Source organism: Acromyrmex echinatior, chromosome 3, assembly GCF_024713525.1.
Source record: "Acromyrmex echinatior isolate Ae372 chromosome 3, ASM2471352v2, whole genome shotgun sequence".
NCBI lineage: Eukaryota > Metazoa > Arthropoda > Insecta > Hymenoptera > Formicidae > Acromyrmex > Acromyrmex echinatior.
In genome coordinates, this window is record NC_141854.1 from 22,357,874 (window position 1) to 22,381,247 (window position 23,374).

Sequence of the window (23,374 nt, forward strand, 5' to 3'; positions counted from 1 at the left end):
TATTTACGTTGTTGTAAATTGAACGTAAAACACCTTGCATCGAGAAACGTGATAAACATAATATCGTGCAACGCAACGCATTTTACCGCGTCATCGTGTCAGTCTGCTAGTCATAATTATTGGATACTGATAGTATTGTTGCAGAATCGGATTGTGATCCTTATATAAGGTTGACATGATGCATGTCCCATCGTTGTATAATCTGTTTGTTTCCCCATTCGCTTTATTATGAATAACTAGCACCAGTTTTGTTAGAAACGAAAACATTTCAAAGCGTTGTAATATTTTTGCTATACCATTGATTTTATCACATATCCTGCTGTACATTGGATTATGATTCGTCAGAACGTGAGTAGAGAATTGTTAATTATAAAGGGAGTACAAATGTGTGTTAAATTTATAATATACTAGTTATTTTAATATCTTAGATAATATTATACGTATATATATAATATTATTTAATAAATACGTATATATATATATATATGTGTGTGTGTGTGTGTGTGTGTGTATGTAAATATTATGTACATATATAAAAGTTACGGTCTCGCCTTTTCTTCTCGTAGAACAGAAAGGAAGGAAGTAACAGTTCGTTTTAAGTCTGCGGTTACGTTTGGTAAGTTTTTGGCTTCTCCTATCTGTTACGAACAGATGTTATTTCCGTTTTTACACGGGTATAGCCTTATGGGTCGCACGTGTTACGTGAAGAATTTCGATCGTGTCAAAGCAGAGAAGATATAGGGAAAGGTATTTGTCTTCTACGGTAATAAAGTAACGAAAACTCGAGCTCCTTCTTACAACTCTCAGTCTGTCCATGCATTCACATAAATTTAAACGTGAAACGTGTAAGATAATTTATTAAATAAATAAAATATAATAAAAATAATATATAAATGTGAAAACTTCTTCAAGTAGCTTGAATATTAGCATTAATTCTTATTAATATCTATAATTAAACATTCTTAAACATAGAAAACTAAACAAGAAAGTCATAAAATTGTGAATTATAAACACGCTGAGAGTTTGCAATAAGATTTTTTCCATTTCTCGAGGTAATATCAGTTACTTCATAATGACAGTAAGTACATGATTATTAATTCGATGAAATTCTAATCAACAACTCTATGAGGAAAATTTCACGAAATAAATAAGACGATTCTTATTTTATTAGCAACTTATTCCGTATCTTTGATTATTTATTTGACAAAACAACATTAGCACGCCCATTAGCACGTAGGTAGTACATTCTGTAAAAATTTCTTACAACTTCCCGCCCGATATAAATTTTCTCAACGCATAATGGAAAGCGCATAGCGATTAAAGGCCATCGATTATGCAGCATCGATGCAGTCTACGTATCGACCTGACGGCTGATGCACATGATTGAAACGATAAATTAATTATACGAAGACGTCGCGCCATTCCGTTACTGGGATATACACCTGGTAAGAAAGATCCGTGTATTCTTGTATGACAAATGCGCAAATAAGGCGTGCACATACACACAGACACAGACACACGCATATACATATACACGTATAAATGCGAGGACGATGGAGGATACTCGCATTCAAGGCGCTCTGTCGTTGCGACCTTTTCGAACGAGTCAGCAGGAAAAATCTATCCTCGCCACCTCGAAATGCCACGAGTATTTGTTGCGAATGACAGAATCTTCTCATAGCGCGAGGTTCGGCGACGAGGTACAGAGAATATATACTCGTTGATCGAGAACGGGATAGGGGCTAGGCATTATATTGCGATGTACTCCGAGGAAGACAATATATATGTATGTGTACGTATATATCGATCCCCGCAGTTCTGCGCTAACAATACATAGACGTCGCGTTACATGAAGCGCATTCGTTGAACTTAAATCCAACTTGGATTAACGATTAAATCGGATAACGATTTTCGATACGATGTCCCAAAGATATCGTCCCGATGTTCGTATATTCCGAAAGCGCCGTTTTTGTACGATTATTACTAAGATATTCTCGATATGAAATTCCAAGAGTTACGAACATCAAAAATAGCCACGGATATAGTTTCATAAAATAGCATCTTTCCAGATTGCACAACTTAAAAAGCGTCGGTGCTGTAAGTCCTTGGAACAACCTACGAAAGTAGAATGTACTTTCGAAATCCTTCATTATTCTTTGTGATTATCCTTTGTTATTTGAGTCTTTCGTCAAACGATCACACGTCGTGTCTTTATCATTATTTAAAAAAGTCATTTTTCGAACAAAGAGATAAATATATAATTTGTTAGACAGATACATTTAAAGCTACATTAAAAAAAATAATCGTGATTAATTATCGATATTCGTTTATCGATAACTAATAAGAATTGCAGCAATACACTTTCGAAATGAAATTCTACTCCTCCTTTCAACCTCAATTAGATTTTTTACATCTATTTTGATACTTTGAACAGTCGCTCTCTAAAACTTTTAGAGTGAATCTCACTCCGTAGAGTGAAATCTCATTCAAAGATTGAAAATTGAGGCACTCTTTTTCAAGACTGGCTCAATTTTTACTCTTTGACGTTAGATTTCACTCCAAAGAATTTAGAGAGCAGATATACCTCTTTTGATATTAGGTATACAACCTACAGTTTCTATTTAGAACCGCAAAATTTTATTGTGAAAAACGATCGTATTTATAAACTTTCTTCTTTAGTTCGCTCCGCGTTTACGTTCGCGCGCACGTTCGATCAATATAGGATAATAGAACAGTGTTGAAATCAAAGTTCCACCAATTTTCATTATGTCGTCCCACAGCAGCACGTGCTGGTCTCGCACCAGATGCGCTGCTAACCCGATTACAAGTGTACTGCTCTCCTCGTGTAATGCTTCGAAGGTTTTGACCTACCTGGAGCAGTCGAAAAGTTGCGTCGACGCGACGCCGACTAACCGGTTGAAATCATACATCACAGTCATCGAGAATATCTATATACAGAAAAAATATTTACAATAATAATAATGACAGAGCCCATTAGTGAGTATTATCATATAATACTCCCGTATATGCGGTGACTTTGGACTCTTCTCTGAAAGAGCAACTTCGCTGAAGAATTTAAAAGTTTAGCCAGATATAGATCCGAAAAATAATTTTGCTGGAATAATTTTGCATCAAAACAATTAGGTAGGACGACAAAGTTGGTTGCTGTAATATCAAAATATTTTGCAGCGCTGTTCATTATGCTTAAATTTTCAGCAAAATTATTTTGACGGTCTAACAAAATTATTTTTAGATCGGTATCTAGCCAAATTTTTAGATTCTTCAGCAAAATTACTCTTTCAGTATTGGAGCAAAATTAAGTCCTCTCGTGTCATCGTGTCCGATGTTTTATAACTCGTTATTTAAAAACGAAACATCGATTAAAATTGTCATGTACCGTTTAATTAATTTCCTGGATTTAGCTACTTTTTGTAATATTTTGGGAACGACCATTGTGTGTTGTTTGCGGCTTAGAAATAGAATAAAAGATGGGAGACGTAAGCGAATTGGTGGTGTATAGGTTGATTTAGTTGTGATATATTAATGGTGACCTACAGAATCAATCTTAATAGTTGTATAAAGTAGCCAACCAATTTTTTAAATTAGGTACACTTGATATAGCGATACGTATCTGCGCTATAACGTCGAGAGGATGATAAATGCTCTATCGAGGTCGTTTAAAGCCACGGCCTATTAAGTCCACCTCAATGCACTTACACACGCGTAACGATCTGTGTCCACATCACATCGCGATTTTCACGCCTAGTTTGACGATGCACAGGATGATATTTCTCTTTTCCGATCGCTGTTTCGAAATACGGGACTATAGCCTCCCTTGTAGTATTCATATAATATTTCTACATTTCTGAGGTTCCATGCATTCTTCTCTGCTTCTTTACCATCATTTTTGTTTTGTGTTTTATATATTATATTATTAATATATTTAAATAAAATTTTAGTTTAGTTTATACATTTTCTAATTTGTTTGTAATTAATTATTGCAATTTTGATAAGAAATCGTGCATTAATTATTTCAATCATTTTGTGATACGGAAGTGAAATAAATATATTTTTAATAACGGAATATGTTTAATAATATGTATACTTTTAAACGTTCAAAAAAGCTATTGGAAATTTTACGAATGGTTGAACTCATTGAACTCGTTGAACTATCAGTTTTTCCAATAAAGAAGATTCAAAAGGATTCTTCTGTTTGAGAGTTTTAACCCGCGCGGCATATATCGCGACATCGACCGCGATGAACGATCTCATCGGTGGACAGCCTAAATGGGAAATATACGGTACCGACGATGCATCCTGAGAGATGAGAGATACGTCGATGTTCAGGTAAACGTCGTCAGCCCACAAAGGAGATAGGCGTCCCGCAAAAATGCTTTTTGTCTCGGCGATCCGCCCGAAAATAACGATGCGATGCAGCAGCTGCCGAGATCAAAGCCCTCTCCCACTGTTGTCCACCCCTCTCTCTTCAGCGCCCCTGTCTCTCTAATAATCCCACCCACACTGCAGACGGACAGAGAAAAAAAGGGAAAAAAGGGGAGGGAGAGAGAGAGAGAGAGAGAAACGAAGGGAATCCTCCCACGATTCTCGCCGTGAGTCGACCTCGGGCGTTCGCTCCTGTTTACGTGTCGCGGGCTCGATGTCTCAACGGTCTCGTCTCGTCTCGTCTCCGTCCTCGTCTTTCTCTCGGATCCCCGTTTCTCATCCTCCTCCTCTGCTTCCTCCTCCTCTTCGTCGTTGTCCTGATTTTAGCAAAGTGTTGCGATCGGCATCCGCCGTTCGTTTGTAGTACTCCCCCTTCTCCTCGTTCCGACCCAACCTCTCTCTCTGTCTCTCTCTCTCTCTCTCTCTCTCTCTGTCTCTCTCTCTCTCTCTGTCATGCTCAGTACCGTCTTCCAGCACGAATAAACCGTGCGAAGGGGCCCCGGGGGCCTCTGGAGCCTCCTCTGGGATTCTCCGTCACGTGAAAGTCGCTTTCGCGACAGTGCTTTCTTTGTGCTACCTCATAAAACGGCTTGCTGCATCAAACAGTTGTACTACTTGGAAATATGATTGCGCACAAAATGGAAGCATTAGACAGAAATTGTTTGTTTGATGAATGATTTTGATTATCTTATAATCAGTATATTGATCAAGCTAATATTCGATAATCGCTATACATCAATCATTATATTTGTTCACTGCCAATTAATAAATATTAAATCTAATACACTCATGCATCGTTGCACTATTAATCATTCTTACAGGTATATATTATATTTTTATTCTTATATACAATAGGATGTAGGATATCTTCCGCGCAGTTTCAAATCATTAACTCTAATAAGAGAATTTATTATTTATACAACGTGTATGTATACTGTAAAAAATAAAATGTTAATTTTAACTTAAAGACGTATAATGGACTTTCTGAGACATGTAAAAATATTAAAATTAACATTTTTGTGTTAATTTTGACACAACTATACGTCTTTAAGTTAAAATTAATGTTTTACTTTTGACAGTATACTTACGTTTCTAAGTAAATAAAATACAGAAGATGATTCTTGATAAGAATCATCTTCCGTATCTGTGTCGTACACAAAATTATTAAAAAAGAAAGATACGATCCACTTAACATAAATGCTTCATTGATCAATCGGAAGAAAAAATTTTACGAATTGATCAATCAAAGAACGCTCGAAACATTTACAGCGCGAAGTGGATCGCACCCAATATTTTATTGCCTTTTGACACCTCAGGTTCTCAATGTTCCAAATACGACGCTGGTTGCACTCGCTCACCTTAAAGCCGCGTTCATACGCGAGCGTGGTCGAGGAGAACGCGGCTATTATGTGTCGGCGACGACCGTGAGAGAGAGAGAGGCTCGTTTTATTTATCTCGTACAAGGATTCCCTCGGTTTGCGATATAGGTTTTTTTACTACTCGCCTTCGTCGTCGTGTCAAAGCGCGTCACGTCGGTCGGGACGTTCAAGAATGATGGACAACATTCGAGACATTTTGAGCGATTCTGACCGGAAAAATTTCAGCCGTTTCCTCGAAATTAGGATTATAATTATGTATTAGCGAAATCGATCGCCAAAATCCAATTGCACGGAAACGTCACGGAATTTAGGGAATTCGCGTTCTCAAAATCGATCGTATAATCGACTTGACACACGTGGAAAAACTTTTAAACAGTTACGACTGTGAGTCGTCGGGAAATGTCAAAACTTCAGTTCGCGAATCGAAGTAATGCACAACATCAAAAATGTAGAGGACTTATCGTTAAGAATGCAGGGGATTCAAACTAAAAAATTCATGATCGAAATGTCCGTTCCGTTCAATCGCGACAGGTTTGCGTGGTTTTCTACTTTTCGGTGTTCTTTTTGTTTTTATCCAGTAGAATTTGGAGATATCTCTTAAAAGCTCGCCAAAATTACGTCAATCACATACCCAAAATGTCTGACCCTTTGCGCAATCCTAGCTAGCACTTGGATCCCCACAGCCTGCGCGCGCGCGCGCGCGCTCTTCCTCTGCTCGTCGTGCATCCTCTCATAAAACGCATACATGCTCCTCGTTCTTTCTCACACGCCATAGCAACGGCTGTACCCGGTGGAGCCTTTTGTTGCGCGGCGAGTGGGCTCTAGTTGACGAAATATTGACATCCGAGAATAGAAACCCGTTGCGGGATCTACAGAGGGGTTCCCCTCCACCCCTTCTCTCTCTCTCTCTCTCTCTCTCTCTCTCTCATCATCGAATGCTGGGGCGGTGGTGAACGGAGAGAACGGAGCTCAACGACGGGAAGAGAAAAGAGAAACGAAGGGAAAAGGCAGAGGCTGGGTCGGTCGGTCGGTCGTAGTCGCATTCAACATGAATTTAAAGGGGGTGGGACGTGGATGACGTCAACCTCCGAATCGCTCCCTCTCTGTGCGCGCTATATCTGGATGCTTGTGTGTATGTGCACGCGTGTGTATGCGTATATGCATTGCACGCACAAAAAAAAAACACGTGCGCTGCGCGCCCCGCGTTTGGTTGGCAGATTGGGGAGGATAAACGTCGAACACGCTCGGGTGACAAACGGAATATTATACAGTAGATACGATTGGATGGAAATTATTTCGTAATCGAAAACGTTAAACGTAGATATGAGAGAATGATACTGGATAATGTAACACGCTTGTTGGAGCGCATATTCTATAAAATTTTTACACTAGTTTAAACAATTTATCCAATTATAAGCATAATCATAAATATAACTGTGAATTTATGTCAATGAAGAGTTATGAATAAAAATCTGGCAGTACTTCGTTTGTTTTTTAAAAATGAAAGACTATTTTTAATTTAATTTAATTGATCTTTATAAATTGTTTATTTAATTGATTCATCTTATTAAGTAAAATTAGGTTTTTTATAGCGTTATAGAGATACAAGAGGAAATACTCTGCGTTGCTAGAATTGACTATCAGCATTAACAAGCAGCCAAAGAGTGCGTCGAAATTATTTGGTTTTACGAACCTATTGAGCCTCGTTAGTAACATCGGCTGCTGTAATCATCGAAGCTGCGATCGCTTTGTAGCTCCCAAACATTTAAAGCGCACGTGTTAATCGATCGAATCGGTCCCCCCAACATTTTCCTGAGCTGTTGAACGTCCCCGATTCTCACCCCTCGTAGATCAGACGGCACATACGTGTATTTGTGCTCCCGTACCCGCCGTATTGAATACAACGGAAAGGCTATTAAATTTGTTTTTGTCCGAGCTTCATAATCACGTCTCGAGGACAACGCGTATGCGGACCTTCTCTACCAGTGAAAAAGAGCAGGAAAAAAAAAAAGAAAACAAAGAGAAACCTTTCTTCAGTTTGCGGACGAGTAGCGCTAAAATTGCTTTGCAAACGATCGACAAATGTATCTGGATGTTTGCTTCGTTCACATCGATCTTGCCGATTTTCTTCGATTCTATGGGTCTCATTGCGCATGGATTATTTACCGTCCACGCTCGAATGCGGAGGTAAAATAAATTGCTAGTCTATGTTACCTGTAAAACGTGCCGATAGCGGACCTGTCGGGGCACTTAATTTGCGGTGCTCGTAAAAGTTGATGGAATAGATGTGATTAGATCTGCCGACGAGATCGACAACACGAACCCATTAGGTGCGCGAACACCCAAAAGATTCGATTAAGTACACTCGAGAGATACCGATTCCTTGTTAAGCACTTCACTATAATAGTCATCAAGTGCAGATAACGTTTTGTGCTGAACTACGAAAGCACTGATTTGTTCGCGACTTCGGAAGAACGGATGAATTTCATTCAAATATATATATGAGAATTTATCCAAATCAGCAAGAATTAAAAGAAAAAAACGCATAAAGGTTAATCGAGTCGATCGGTTGTGAGAGAATTATTATTCTCTTGCTCTACGTTTAAAATACTACTTGATCGAAATCGGATAATTGAGATCTTTAACTAGTACTTTTGATTGAAACTTGTAAAGTCCGAATCGTCACAAAAAACTTATGATTTAATTAATCAAAAGAATATTAAATAAATTGCTTATATAGCAAATATATTGAATTAAAGTTAAAAATCATATTCGAGAAAGAGAGAGAGAGAGAGAGAGAGAGAATATAATGACTAAGAGTAAGAAACTATTTTCAAGCGTTAATACACGAAGTTCAAACAAAGTAGAAGCGCGTGATTGTGAGATCTTGATTTAAAATCCGACTTGTTTTCTAATTACATTCGATATTATTATGCAGATTTTTAACAAGAAATTTAGATGATAACAAATACATAAATAATATAGTAAAAATTATATACATAATATTCATTGAATATTTTCAGTAACGTAGCAGAGAATTTAGTTTATAACATAAAAGCTAATAGTAACACAAAAATTCAAAAGAGTTATTAACGCTTATGAATTTTTTTATTTTTAACGAACGTTTTAACAATTAGAGACTCAGGATTTCTTTTGAGATTCAATTCAATTCAATCTAAAATGAAAAATAACTCGAAAATTTTTTTCTTTGTACAAGCATTCGAGAGCTATTTATCACATAATTTTTTTCGATGTTAAATAATAGCATTGCACGATGATTGAAACAACAGTCATTTTTCTTAGTTCGTTCTCCAAAACTTGTCATTCGATGTTTTGGGATAAAACTTACCAAAATAAACATGATGCGTATGTGTTGATCAACGTCTTTTATCGTAATCACGTGGAAGTTTACGCAACGGTGAATCGGGTAACGTTAGATAAGGATCTGTGGCGCGTTTTCTGCTTTTGCGCAAAACCGATATTACGTGGCTGTGTTTGCGAGCACGCGCAAAACTTGCCGTACACACGTGCCGATATCGCGAGGACATGTTACACGTCACACGCGTGTTTCTTCACGTGCTCATCTCGACTGGCAACATTTGCAATTACATCGCGCAAACTGTAGATTTCTGGTATGGCCAGTAATCCCTGTCAACTCGAAAGACGAGTAGCTTATATAATAAAGAGATTCATATTGGCCTTTATGCTCGTTGTCAACTCGAAAGACGAGTAGCTTATATAATAATAAAAAGATTCGTATTATAATTACGTTTAAGTTTTCCCACGCACTTTCGTTCTTTTCTGAAGATGGATTTGATAACATGCCTCGTACGAGACCGAAAGAAAGCGTCATAAAAACCTGTATCCGTTAGACATGCAACCTGCATGACTTATGTTATTGATCCAAACCCTTCAATTGGAGGGTTCCCTAGGCAGGTTTCTCCATGTGGAATGTCCTAGAGGGAATGAAAGAGCAAACTGTAATATTTCTTTTTCAACCATCTTTCTTTGCAAATTGAATTTTTCTAAAAATTATTTGTACATTATTTCATGGTGTGTAAAAAAGAATTATACGATTCGACGTGTTCGATAGTTACGAAATACGATAAATATTTGTCGTATTTTTCAAGATTATTTTACTCCTTCCCGTTTATTAATATTTATTCAAAAAAAAAAAAAAATTGCCTGCGGTAAACACAAGCTTAAATTTATGCAAAATTCTACAATTTCGCGAATTATCGAACCAACCGAGTCCTGCGACTTGAGACGATATTTCGATACGCACAGGTCTTATTTATCTTTAACTTGGTGACGAAAAATTCCCTTACGGGAGTAAAGTTGCCTGCGACGTTCGAGAACCCATCGGAAATCGTGCATCGGCGGAAGAGCTCCGCTTCCCGCCGGGTTGGCGGGTTCTCGCACGGTCGCCCGTGTTCTGCGGCAACGCGCGCGGGGGTAAGCGTAAAGCACGTATTATGAACGTACAACTCGACGCGGCTCGACGCGGCGCGGCGCGGTGTGTGAATAGCGAGCACGTGCATTTCCCACAGAAAAGCAATGGGGGCTACGCCGGCTACGCCGGCTACGCGCCGCGGCGTCGCGGCCAGCTGGGAATACGAGCGGGGTTCGGCTCGGGAATACCGCTCGTCTCTCGCTCTTTCGGGATACGCCGGGCACCGCCGGGGACAGCCACCTTCGAAGACACGTACTACGACATTCTTGTTCGTTTCAAATAAATTCATCGATAGTTTATATTGAGCCTGAGAAAAGTATTTAATAATAACATTCGAGTATGCTGGAAACTTATTAGGTGTTGGAATTAATTCGTAGCGTTTTACAAGTGATGGGAAGTACTTTCATTAATGTATTTTTTAATGCTCATGTGAAATAAATAACATTCTTTCATTAAAAACGCTACGAATTAATTCCAACACCTAATATTTTATATTATAATATTTCTGTTCGTTTCAAATAAATTATATAGCTTGTATTGAGGCTGTGATGAATTTGAAAAATGAGTTTGATAAATTAAATATTTATTATGTAAATGAAGAAAATGTTTTTATTATAGGATTGATTAAATGGCTTTATTATTTTATAAATTATGAAAAATCAATCTTATATCTCTATTATAGATGTACGCAACATATGTACATGTAATTAAAGAAAATGTAGACCTTTCTAGATATTTTTAAAGAAATACTCGTAAATGTCTTTAAATCGTTTCTAAACATCAACCATTTAATCAATCCTAAAATAATAAAAACATTTTCTTCATTTGCATAATAAACGTTTAGTTTATCGTATCATTAAATACTTTTCTTTGAATTTAATAAAAAGAGGATAATCGCGGAGATTTTGTTTTCCTCAAAAATCTTCAATTCTTATTGTGTAACTATCACTAGCGTAAATTTATTTGCATGGGGGCGATGCTGAGTAGGAAATATGACCTTCTTAAATTATTCAAGTATCGTGAATAATTCTAGCATGTGTTATTACTACGTCGCAAAGATTATGAAATAAAGATCCGTTGCAATACGCCAAACACAGACTATATCGATTGGCATAAATCTATTCGTTCCTAGCGGGAATCGATTGCAGTATGATCTTGACTTGGCGAATGGTAACCACTTTTCTGTCGCAAATGCAAAAGTTCACACTGCCATTTAAACCAAATTAACTCTTGCCAGTATGATTGACGACGTATTATCGTCCATTGCGCATTATATCGTTGTAAGCTCGATCGTTTTAAATGAGCTGAGATGCTATATTAACCATTAGTCTGCAAGTTATTACGTTACTTAATATTGGACAGACTAATTGACAGCTTTTTCATTTTATACGTGATTAAATGCATTGATGTGTATAAAGTTGAACATATGCCGTCCTTATTCATTATTATTTCCAATGTTTTTGTTCCTTTCTTTTTGTATATTATGTAAGAGATTTATATATTTTCTTACGTAAGAGACATATGGAAAAGATATCAATCTTTAACTCGTGCCAAAAATTTATTTTACATCTCATAAAGGAAATGTCTATTTCCCTGTGGAATTCTACGATTTATAAGAATATATATGACGCACTTCTGAAATTATTATATTTCAAATTCGATATTTGTGTATTATTATGGCTGTGATTTTTGTTTATCAATTTAAGTTTTTCTGGGAAAACTTGGCAAGTGAAAATTTAATATTTATCTTCAAGATAAGACGATTAGCTTTGGTACAATGTACATTCTTTTTCTTTTTACTATAATTATTTACACGTTAAGTTTATATATATATATATAAAATTGAAATGACCGCATTTAATGCTATTAACCGTTCCAAAAAGGACTCAAATAGAGTCGAATCGGCGTACGCTTGCGTCACACTTCGCCACTTGTCTGTGATACGCCAACTCCGCAGTTTCTCTAACGCACAGTTATTTCTATAACGATCACGACGAGCATCACCGAGCGCGCCGCGATTCTCCAAAAAGATAATTTTATCTCACGGAGGGTTAAGATGAGTCACGCTCTCTGTTTTCAGTGCACCAATAAGCCGCGCGTTCGCATCTACCTCGTGAAGGCTGATCGTCGAGTGAGCTCTTTCTTCCTCCCGGGAAGATCGGCGGTGGTGGTGCAACGCTATCAGCAACGGCGGCGATAGGTGTCGGGGTGCAGCCGTTATCATCTGGCTATCATAGCACAGTGCCACCCCAGAACGGAAGGGGTGGTTCGCCACTTCGTGTCGCGGCGATGGTAGCAGCTGCCTCCGCTACGGCCACCGCCACTGCCAGCGTGGTGGCCATGCAGGACCGCCAGGACATCCCCTCGCAATTCAATCAGGTAAATGTTTGGCTAGCTTTCACGACGTTATCAATAGTACGCGGCCAGGAAGATTTATGATTCATACGTTATATAGACCGCTATCGAAATACTACTACGGAGTAGTATAAATAAGGCGATGCGAATTGGTAAAATATAATACGATTCCTGTTAATATCTTTTACTCCGTTATTTTTTTCCACCGTTGTAATAAAACAAAGAATGAATAACGAGAATATCAGAAGAGGAAAAATTCATGTTATTTGATGATTTAAGATTTAGAAGAATAAGATGACGATAATTTTATAGATTATAGATTTTAGATAATATTCTTGTCAATAAATTAACAATTATGTTAATTTTTAATTATGTTTTTATAATGCGAAAAATATAATTTACGATTTGTAAATTTTATTATTCCATTGCATCGATTAATTAGCGTTAATTTATGATTTTTTTTCACTTTTGTTGTTTTATTTCGAGAATGTGATGATGTTATTTCTTAAAAAAATAAATTTTTGATCATAATAGTTGATGTGTTAAATTACTAAGTGATGAACGATTACTTGAAAATAAATTTCTTATAATTTTGTAACAAAATATACTTTTAAAATTCACGTCCCACGTGATATTTAGTATCTTTCGTAAATTATTTACTGTTTTAGAACTCTATGAATTTTTAAATAAAGATTCATGTCAATCGTTATTATTAGATGCAGAGCCAACATGGAATACCCCACCAAACGTACAATGCGGGGTACGGCCAAAGAGGACCAATGGCAGGAATGGGGCCAGTCGGGATGAACAACTTTAATGGCATGGGCACGATGAGCCCTATGCACACTATGAATTCCATGAATTCGATGAACAGTATGAATGGCATGAACTCGATGAATCCTATGACAATGGGAGCAATGAACGGTATGAACGGTATGAGCGGTATGAATGCTATGAGCGGAATGACACCCATGAACTCCATGAGTAATATGGGTAATGTAGCCATGAACAACATGATGGGACCCAACAATATGCAAATGAACAAGATGCAGGTATTTATCTAAACGCCTAACGTTCTAAATGTATTTAGCTGCGTCTCTCAGTTTTGCCGTGATTCGCCAAGAGATAAATTATTATTGAAATTTATTTGTTCTGTGTAAATATATTATACCAATCTTTTTTTTATTACGATTATCTCTAGCTTGTCACAGTAGCGTGTATCTCGGCTAATGGAAGGCGCGTTTCTGTTCTTCCTGATAATAATATCGTATCTTTGTGCTTCTAGGCTCAGCCGCATCAAGGTTATCCACGGAGATTAGCGCCTTATCCGAATCCAGCCATGCATATGGCGCAAAAGCGACAGCAGGTTCCGTATCCTGCTCAGAATCCAGCGGCTATGCAGCAGGGTTTCAACGGCATGACAACGGCCCCGAACTATCCGAATACCTATCCTACCGGAGCGAGGCCAAATTTTCAACAACAGTATCAGTCTATGCAAACCATGAATCCCGCGGCAGCTGGTTTCGGACCTAATACGATGATACGAGGAACGAATATGAGGCAAACAGCGCCGACTTACAATACCCCGTCTCAGACGGCTGCCGCAAACCAATACGGCTATGGTAGTAACGGTGTTCCTGGTGTCTGCATGGTTCCACCTACCTCGGTTAGTAACCAATTCGTCGGTCATCAGCCGAATCCGGGATACGGTGGCGGTAATGCGTCGTATGGCGCGTCTGCCGTGGTGACCAGTCAGTATCAACAAGACGTAGTGTCGATGAGATCGACGAATGGAGGCAACGTGAATTATCAGCACAGTCCCATTCCCGGCAATCCGACGCCACCGTTGACACCCGCCACTAGCATGCCGCCTTATATCAGTCCGAATCCAGACATCAAGCCTAATTTCAACGAGATGAAATCGCCCGTTAACATTCAGAGTGAGTGAGATTTTAGACTTTGATTTTACGCTTTAACGTAAATTACAACTGGTGTCTTGAGCTCAGTGTCAGAAATTATATCAACAAAAAGAGATCACAATATCAGATCCACAATATCCATTTTTCTAGTTCCAATTTACAGAATAACGTCTGTTATGTAAAATTGAAAAATTTAATGCGCACGCCATATAGATTTTTTTTTAAACATTTATTTACGAAATATAACGCTTTTGCATTATATGCAAATACTTTCAAACGCTATATTGAGATTTTGCTATTTGTTTCAGATGATGAATTGAGACTAACATTCCCCGTAAGAGACGGCATAATTCTTCCACCTTTCCGCCTAGAGCATAATTTGGCTGTTAGCAATCATGTATTTCAACTGAAGTCCACGGTGCATCAAACATTAGTGTGGCGATCAGATTTGGAGCTACAGCTTAAATGTTTTCACCACGAAGATAGACAAATGAACACGAATTGGCCGGCAAGTGTGCAAGTCTCCGTTAACGCAACTCCCCTCGTGATCGACCGCGGAGACAACAAAGCTTCCCATAAGCCTCTTTACTTGAAGGACGTCTGTCAAGCAGGAAGGAACACAATACAGATTACCGTATCTGCATGTTGTTGTGTAAGTTTGAGGATATCAATAATTAAACGATAGCGTTTACGTAATTCGAGGATAAGATATTCTTTGCATTGTGAATTGTACATTTAAGAACGAATATTCATTTTATGTAGATAGATTTTACATATTTTACGTAGCGAGTTTATCTATGTAAGATATATATGTTTATTTATTAATTATGAACTTAAAATAACTTTCCTTTTTTCCTCTTTCGCTTTTTTAAATTATAATTATGTTCTTTGTGGAGAATACATATTATGATATTATAATATATTACAGTCGCATCTATTCGTACTTCAATTGGTTCACCGACCTAGTGTACGAAGTGTACTTCATGGATTACTACGTAAGAGGCTGTTGACAGCAGAGCACTGTATAACAAAAATCAAAAGAAACTTCAGTAATACTATGTCAAATAATGGCATGCAATCGGAAAAAGATGTAGTGGAACAAACAGCACTAAAGGTAAAGTTCACAAAAGCACAATAATACTTTAAAATCCTGTAACTCTGCAATATCGATAATATTTTTAATCATTTGCATCTCATGTGCAGGTACTCTTAAAATGTCCTATTACCCACAAACGCATTACACTGCCAGCTAGAGGACATGAGTGCAAACATATACAGTGTTTCGATTTGGAATCATATTTGCAAATGAATTGCGAACGAGGTAACTGGAGGTGTCCAGTATGTTCGTAAGTATAACTAAATCATTAATCTTCATTCTGATGCATTTATTAGAATTTAAAAAATGAAACAAATCGCATATTTTACAGAAAATCTGCACAGCTGGAAGGTCTAGAGGTTGATCAGTATATGTGGGGTATTTTGAATACATTAAATACCACGGAAGTTGATGAAGTGACGATAGACTCACTCGCTAACTGGAAACCTGCGAAGAATTTAACTGGTATTAAATCCGAAGAAGAAAACGATTGTAAAAGAACAACCAAGGCCATGTCGCCAGGCAGTATGAATATGCCAACTATGAACAATTGGGATATGAATCAAGCTATGAGTCCTTATATACCACCCGATATGAATAGTATTGTGAGCGGTTCGATGATGAACAATACATCTTCCACGTATTCGAATAATAGCATAAACCATCGAAACACGTCCGGTGGAACCTATGAAATAAATTCTGGGACGAATACTATCGGCAATAATGATTATGTCAGTGGAACGGGTCCGCTTTCGCACTTAAACGAATCCGTTAATTCTTTAGATCCTCTCAATGCCATGGAGAAATCACTTAATGACCAGGTACGTGATTTAATGTCGATTACGCTTGAATAATAGTTATTTAGAAATACATAAAAATAGTGGCGAAATATTAATCATCCGCTGGCAATGTTAGACATTTAAAACACAGTAAATTTTTTTTATTGTGAATTATAAAAGAATGAATAAACGATGGGATTAAAAACTTAATAATTCCTATCTTAAAAATTTAATAATCTTGAGATTATATGTATACAAAGATGCTAATTGTTTGTTTCGCTTCAAGATTACAAGAAAACGATGTGTTTATGACCTTCAGTGACCTAAGTTAAAACCGCGCTAATATTTTATGCAAATAAAAATTTGGATTTTTTTCGTATTTTATATATTTCCTGACGTTTATTTTAATGAATATATAAAGATTTTATTTTTTAAATAGAATTTTTAGTTTCATGTTTATATCATTTTTTTCACTGATGTCGTTATAAAACTCAACAGACAATATTTACAAAGATATTTAGAAAATATTTGAAATTGAAGGAATTTCTTTATAGAAACTTAATAAATTAGAAGAAAAACGTTATGAGTATTTTGTTACTAATCAAATAATAGGAAAATTTATGTATCACTGTGCCATAATTCAGGAAATATAATTGAAATTGAAGAAGAATTTCCTGAAAATAGATTTGATGAAAGAAATTAGAGAAAAGATGTTCATTAGTCAAATGATAGGAAAATTATATACCGTATCTTATGTGCAAATCTATAGCGAGAAATATCATATACATCATAGATTAAGCAATATAATATTTTTATTTTGATATTTTTGTATTCTTATTTCAATTAAAATAAACGCAATTTAATAATTAATTCACTGTAAAAATTTGTTTTAAAAAAAAACTTGATTTTTTTATTCATAAAATTTTTATTTCTAGATGTGCTCAAATAATTCATCTTTTTAAAATTAACATCATTTTATTATTTTGTCTGAAATACATATTTTCAAGTATCAATTATATCTTTAAAAAATTGATTCGGTAGCACACCTTAAAAAAACTGTAAAGAACTTATAAAATAATACAAAATTATAAAATTATATTATATTATTAGGTGTTGGAATTAATTCGTAGCGTTTTACAAGTGATGGGAAGTACTTTCATTAATGTATTTTTTAATGCTCATGTGAAATAAATAACATTCTTTCATTAAAAACGCTACGAATTAATTCCAACACCTAATATATATAAAAGTTATGAATTTTTATAACTAATATCACTTTTTTTATATCTTATTTTGATTTAAGTCCATAAAAAAAGGGAGATATCTTTTATTATAATAAAAATTCATTCTTAAAGGTTTCAAAAATAGGTATATGAGATTTTTTTAGATTTTTATATTTAATAGTTTTTAATAATAAAAACAATTTGCCATAGACCTCAATATTTATTTCATTTAACGGATCAAAATCAAAAATTTTACATTGCCGGTGGAGGTTAAATGTGACAAGTATTACAGTCGACAAATGTTAAATCTGATGTATGCATCACAGATGCCTCATACTCCTCATACGCCACACACTCCGCAATCTACTCCTCACACACCGGCTGGTGGTGCCAGTGGGCCACCGAGCGTTCCGCCCGCGTCGCAAGAATCCACAGGAAACCACAACACCTCCGGTAATACGAGTACAACCATAAATAACGACACCGCTGCAGACATACCGTCGGACTTAAATTTCGATCCCGCTGCAGTTATAGATGGAGAAGGTACCGGTCAAGAGGCGTTAAATGTAAGTACTTTGCATTGTTTTTAAATTACCACGTTATATCTTTGCAAACCGAAATATTTTTTAAATTGAAAATCGCATTTTACAAATTTGTTTAATAATATATTATTTATTATTTATTTATAGCTTTTGCCAGACAATGTGGATGCAATGGAACTTCTGTCGTATCTCGATCCACCGGACCTAAACACTCCACCTAGTAGCGGAGCTAGCAGTGGTAATCCTTCCTCTAACGATGATATATTGGCACTCTTTGAGTAAGAAAAAAATAAAATAAAAGGCGAGTGACTCTCTGATTCGTAAAGATGTAATCAAACTGTGACCCTTCCACTTTGTAATGAAATGATAAACGAGAGAACATCTTGCTGCAAACGTTCTTTTGACTACAGTATATTTTCGTGCAAATTTCTTAGAATCCTGTGGAATGAACGAAATTGAACAACATTCAATTTTTATCCCTGATAAGAGAATAAATTCGGAAGTTTACTGTATATGAGCGCTTGCGGTAAAAGATATTAAATTTTATTGGGGTCAACTGTGGGTGCTCTCACCTAATCAATGGTACAAATAATCTTAATTATAATTATAATATTCCTATTAAAATTAGAGTTAAAAGGCTAGGATTAAAAAAATGATTTTTTAACTATAATACGGCAAACACCATATTATTTGTAAAGACGTTATTGCATAGATCAGCATTATCGATATTGTATATATTATCGAAAGAAATGTTTTTGAGAATACAGAAAAAAAGAGCGTGTTAAACGACACGCTAGGCAAATATTTCAGAAACGATTTTAAAAGAGCGTAACTATATGTTTAAAATAAATGATATTGTAATAAATATTCAACTGTTATTATAAATGATGGTATTAGAATCAATAAAAGATATTTAAAAAATTATTATTAGTTTGTTTTGAGTCTGTTTCATAAGATGGAATTTTTATATATTTATTTATGTGTTTATTTCATTAAAATAAATTATACTAATCGATGAAACTTTGTTTTGTTGAATTGTTTATGAACATTTGCTCGAAAGAAAAATTATTACTGTATTAATTTATATCGTTTCGAAATATTTCATAATGTTGGTGCAATAATGTCTTTATACTCGAAAATCGGTCTATTTGCATTCAAGGCTATGCTAGACCTATGTCGCAACAGAAAAAATACTGTACAGACCTACTTTTGTAAATAAATTTTAATCGAGATAAGAGTAAGATATTCATCGATTGGGAATTTCCCGCCTATTGACGAATATTGTGCATATAGTGTTCCTTTCCTTTAGATTGTAGCACAGATGAAAATGAATAAACTAGGGGATATCGGGCTTCACACTGGAAATTTAATAAGATGTGATGTATCTCCCGAGAAGTTATAAATGTGAAATAAAAAAAAATATTAAAAAGTATTGATTTAAATAATGTTTTTAAAAGAATTTTTAGGAGATATTTTTGCTCCATATAAGGATATCTTTATATGCACATATATTTTTACTGTTGTAAATAAATGACAAAGATAAAAAATGGATGTGCATATATATTCATTTCAGAAACTTCAATATTTTAAATGTTATTTTTTAATTATTTTCAAAATTTCTCTTTTGCATTAATACAATTTCCAAATTAACTTTGAGTCAGCAATATTTTATTTTAAACAAAATTTATATACAACATATATATATATATATATATATTATATATATATATGTGTGTGTGTGTGTATAATGTGTATGTATCTATACATACACATGTACAATTACAGTCTTAAACAGAAAGAAAATAACAAATTTTTAATCTTATGATGTTCGTAATCTCTGAAGATACATCATAATATTTACACATATAGAATTTATTTTCACATTTTGATATATGTCAATATATGCATATTTTGAGTCAATTTGCTATAAATAAATTGTTGTGTGATACTTTTGAACTATTATTATTTTAGATTGATAAATGTCTGTGCATTACAATTAAACTTTTTAGTACATGATAATCAATAAATTAGTTTCCAGAAAAATGTCAGTTGAGTAATAAATAATAAAGATATAAATGCATAAAATTAATAGCAATATTTACCCAAGGCCTTAAGGAAATCACATTGTATAGTCCGTATATAATCAAATTTTGTATAAGGAGGAAAAATCAAAATTTTTTTCTGAGAGAAATGTATATATTGCGGAATAATTGTACACGCAAGCTTATTATATACGGAAATAATTATATACTTAAACTTATTATTTACACAATAGTTATGTTCGCAACGATTCAGCGTGCGAAAATAAATTCTGTATATCCTCTTGCACAATCTAACGGTAAACTGATTTATTGTTTCCTAAGAATGTAAATCAGATATCCGTACCTAAAAAAGATACTGCCAGAGTGATACCGCCCAAGACCCCCTGCTTGTGTAGTGGTTATAAACATTTGTATCTTTTGTGATTAAAAGAGAAAATATACTTAAAGCGACTCGTATAGGTTATACAGATTTTATATAAAAATATGTGTGTATACATACACACATATACACACACCAGTGTGCAACGCTAGCGCACAGCGAATGATTATAGATACAGTCAAGTTTTTATGCATATAACTACTATAATTATTGAGATTTAGATTTTAATATTACTTGTATTAAGCGCGACTATTGTATATTATTTGTATATATGGTAAATAGAATAATAATTTAAGAAAAGTGGCAGATACTTATTGGCCAGTTATAATAGTAAAATGATTATCCTAATTCTTTCTCAGAACCAAAACTCACATGAGATGTATAAGGATATTTTAAACTAGAGAGAATGTCACATGTAAATGGCTGATGAACGACGATAACAGATACAGTCAAATAATGTACTGTTATTTCTCTAATAGAATTATTACTTAATTATTAAAAAAACATAATTACCTAAAGAAATTTATTCAAACTGTAAGCTTTACTTAGGATTGCCAAGAAGTAGTATGCGCAACCCTGTTGCGATTGTACATAGGCAATGTTTACCTATACCTATAGCTAATAATATCCCTAAATATTATATACGATACACCATCTTAGTTTATAAGAGTCCTAGAGATTTATAGGCATTTCATGAAAAATTACATTTAAAAAACATTAACAAAATCTCATTTATGTTACAAAAGATAATAATAAATTTAATGACACAAAATTTTTCAGTTATATTTTTACAATAATTTATACATAATTTAGTAATTTGCGTAGATGTTACAGTCAAAGAGTACGCAATATTGTATTATCAGAAGACAATTTTTATGTCTTTTTTTTTTAGCAGATCGACAGCTAATGTCATTTGCCATTTTGTATGAATTTTCGTTGCAATAATAGGAAATAATTTATTATTATTTGATGAGACGTCTACAAATCTCTGTGGCTCTAAGATTGTAATACCTATTTATCTATCATTAGGAGGCCTATAATTTGATTTTACAATGCTCTACGAACAAAACAGATAGTTCGCGACTGCGGATTATAAATGTCGTCTTGTCCAAGGCCTGGAAAAGTTACGAAACAAGATATTCTCATGTAACCGTATCGACTCATGATGTATTCGCTGCGCCTCTAAACTCTATTAGTGAATAAAATATGGAATATCGATAAGTTCACATGATTATGTATTACGTACTGATGATGTATTACGTATTGATGATGTATTTATTCATATATACGCGCTACTGCAGAATTTTTTTATCAAATTATATCAGAGGATTCACATTTCGACTTGCACAATGCTTTTTAAATCAGATGTTTGCTCAGTAAATACATCATGAGTGTTGACATCGGTCCATGTCGCAGGATCTGTCCGTTTTGAATGCGCTTCTTGTATTACAAACGAGATATGAAGTATATTCAGACTTGGAAGCAAACTAGAGGGAAGAAGCTAAATAATTAAATGCGAAGCTGCAACTTGACGAACAGACCTGCAATATGTTCTTTACAACGCGGAAGTGCGCATTATAAAATGAAAAAAAAAAGAAACACATTGATATCATTGATTACATCACATAAAAAATTTTAATAAAGACCAGTTTTTAAACATGTACGACAAACACAACATTGTTTCTTGATAACGGTTAGACTCATTCAATAAAAAAGTTATAAAATATAAATGAAATCGTGAATCATTTATTCCCGAAAATCGGATAATTACCGAGAAATTATTACAAAACGATATGCGGGAAGCTGATGATGTCACAATAAAATATTTGAAATAAGAGAATATTTGCACTAACGTTTAATAAAAAAACCCATAATTACATCTAATATGTTTTGCTCGTTTATTTAATTTTGTGTTACTGACATCACAAAAATTATCGGGCCATTTTATGTGTCTTGTAGAAGATATTAAAAAATATTTTTTGATAAAATAAATTATAGTTTTAATTTGTTCATCTGCTCTTTGATATAAAATATTAAAGAGCAAATAAATAAATTAAAAACATAGAAAATGTGACATCTCTCGTTTTTCTTTTTGGTCTAGTCATTTTTTTTGGCTAACGATAAGAAATAGCAAATGATCATTCCTCAATTCCCACTTATTTTTGATAATTATAGCGTTGTAAATAGAACATTCAGCACATGAGATTCTGGAGATATGGTTAAAGATTTTTTTTACGGAAAAAGAAGGGTTTGTTCAGGGACTAATAATTGATATTGTTATTTTTAAATTTTCATTCACATTCAATCCTAATATATTTTGTCCTTTATTTTTCTGAATTTTTCATCATTAAACGTTCTATCATATTTATTATTTATTATTTGCTTTAAGAGCTGCTCTCTTTCTTTCTCTCTTTCACATTTTTTAATACTTTATTTCAAAAACAATACCAATATATATATTCTTTGTGACGACTAAATCAGATTTATGTCTACTCTTAGAACCATCGTGATCGTGTCGTAAATCATAGAGCGTAACGCAGCTACTTTCTATGTCGAAAATTCAGGGTTTAGCTGATATACTCTAGATATACCGAAGTAGCGCAATCCTTTTATTTGAACCGAAATGCCGACAACTTTCCTATTGGCTATTTCGACCGTCATCTTTGATCTGGTGACTATAATCCGCAATAAGCAATAAGCGCTTAATATTATTGATAATTTTTTTAATATAATATGGTTATAAGTTAAAAATGGAAGATCTTTG

General features: G+C 34.7%; 1 protein-coding gene across 1 annotated transcript in view; it reads left to right on the forward strand.

Moving 5' to 3' along the window:
• tna (Zinc finger MIZ domain-containing protein tonalli) overlaps nucleotides 1–22,345 on the forward strand; it is a 39,723-nt gene extending 17,378 nt beyond the window's left edge. The window contains exons 2-10 of the mRNA XM_011051537.2: nucleotides 12,356–12,654; nucleotides 13,347–13,682; nucleotides 13,916–14,570; nucleotides 14,858–15,201; nucleotides 15,478–15,663; nucleotides 15,753–15,895; nucleotides 15,977–16,466; nucleotides 17,974–18,213; nucleotides 18,337–22,345. Of these exons, the coding sequence (XP_011049839.1) occupies nucleotides 12,565–12,654; nucleotides 13,347–13,682; nucleotides 13,916–14,570; nucleotides 14,858–15,201; nucleotides 15,478–15,663; nucleotides 15,753–15,895; nucleotides 15,977–16,466; nucleotides 17,974–18,213; nucleotides 18,337–18,471 (2,619 nt within the window). The 5' untranslated portion in view covers nucleotides 12,356–12,564 and the 3' untranslated portion in view covers nucleotides 18,472–22,345. The remainder of the gene's footprint in view (nucleotides 1–12,355; nucleotides 12,655–13,346; nucleotides 13,683–13,915; nucleotides 14,571–14,857; nucleotides 15,202–15,477; nucleotides 15,664–15,752; nucleotides 15,896–15,976; nucleotides 16,467–17,973; nucleotides 18,214–18,336) is intronic.
• Nucleotides 22,346–23,374: the final 1,029 nt, after the last annotated feature.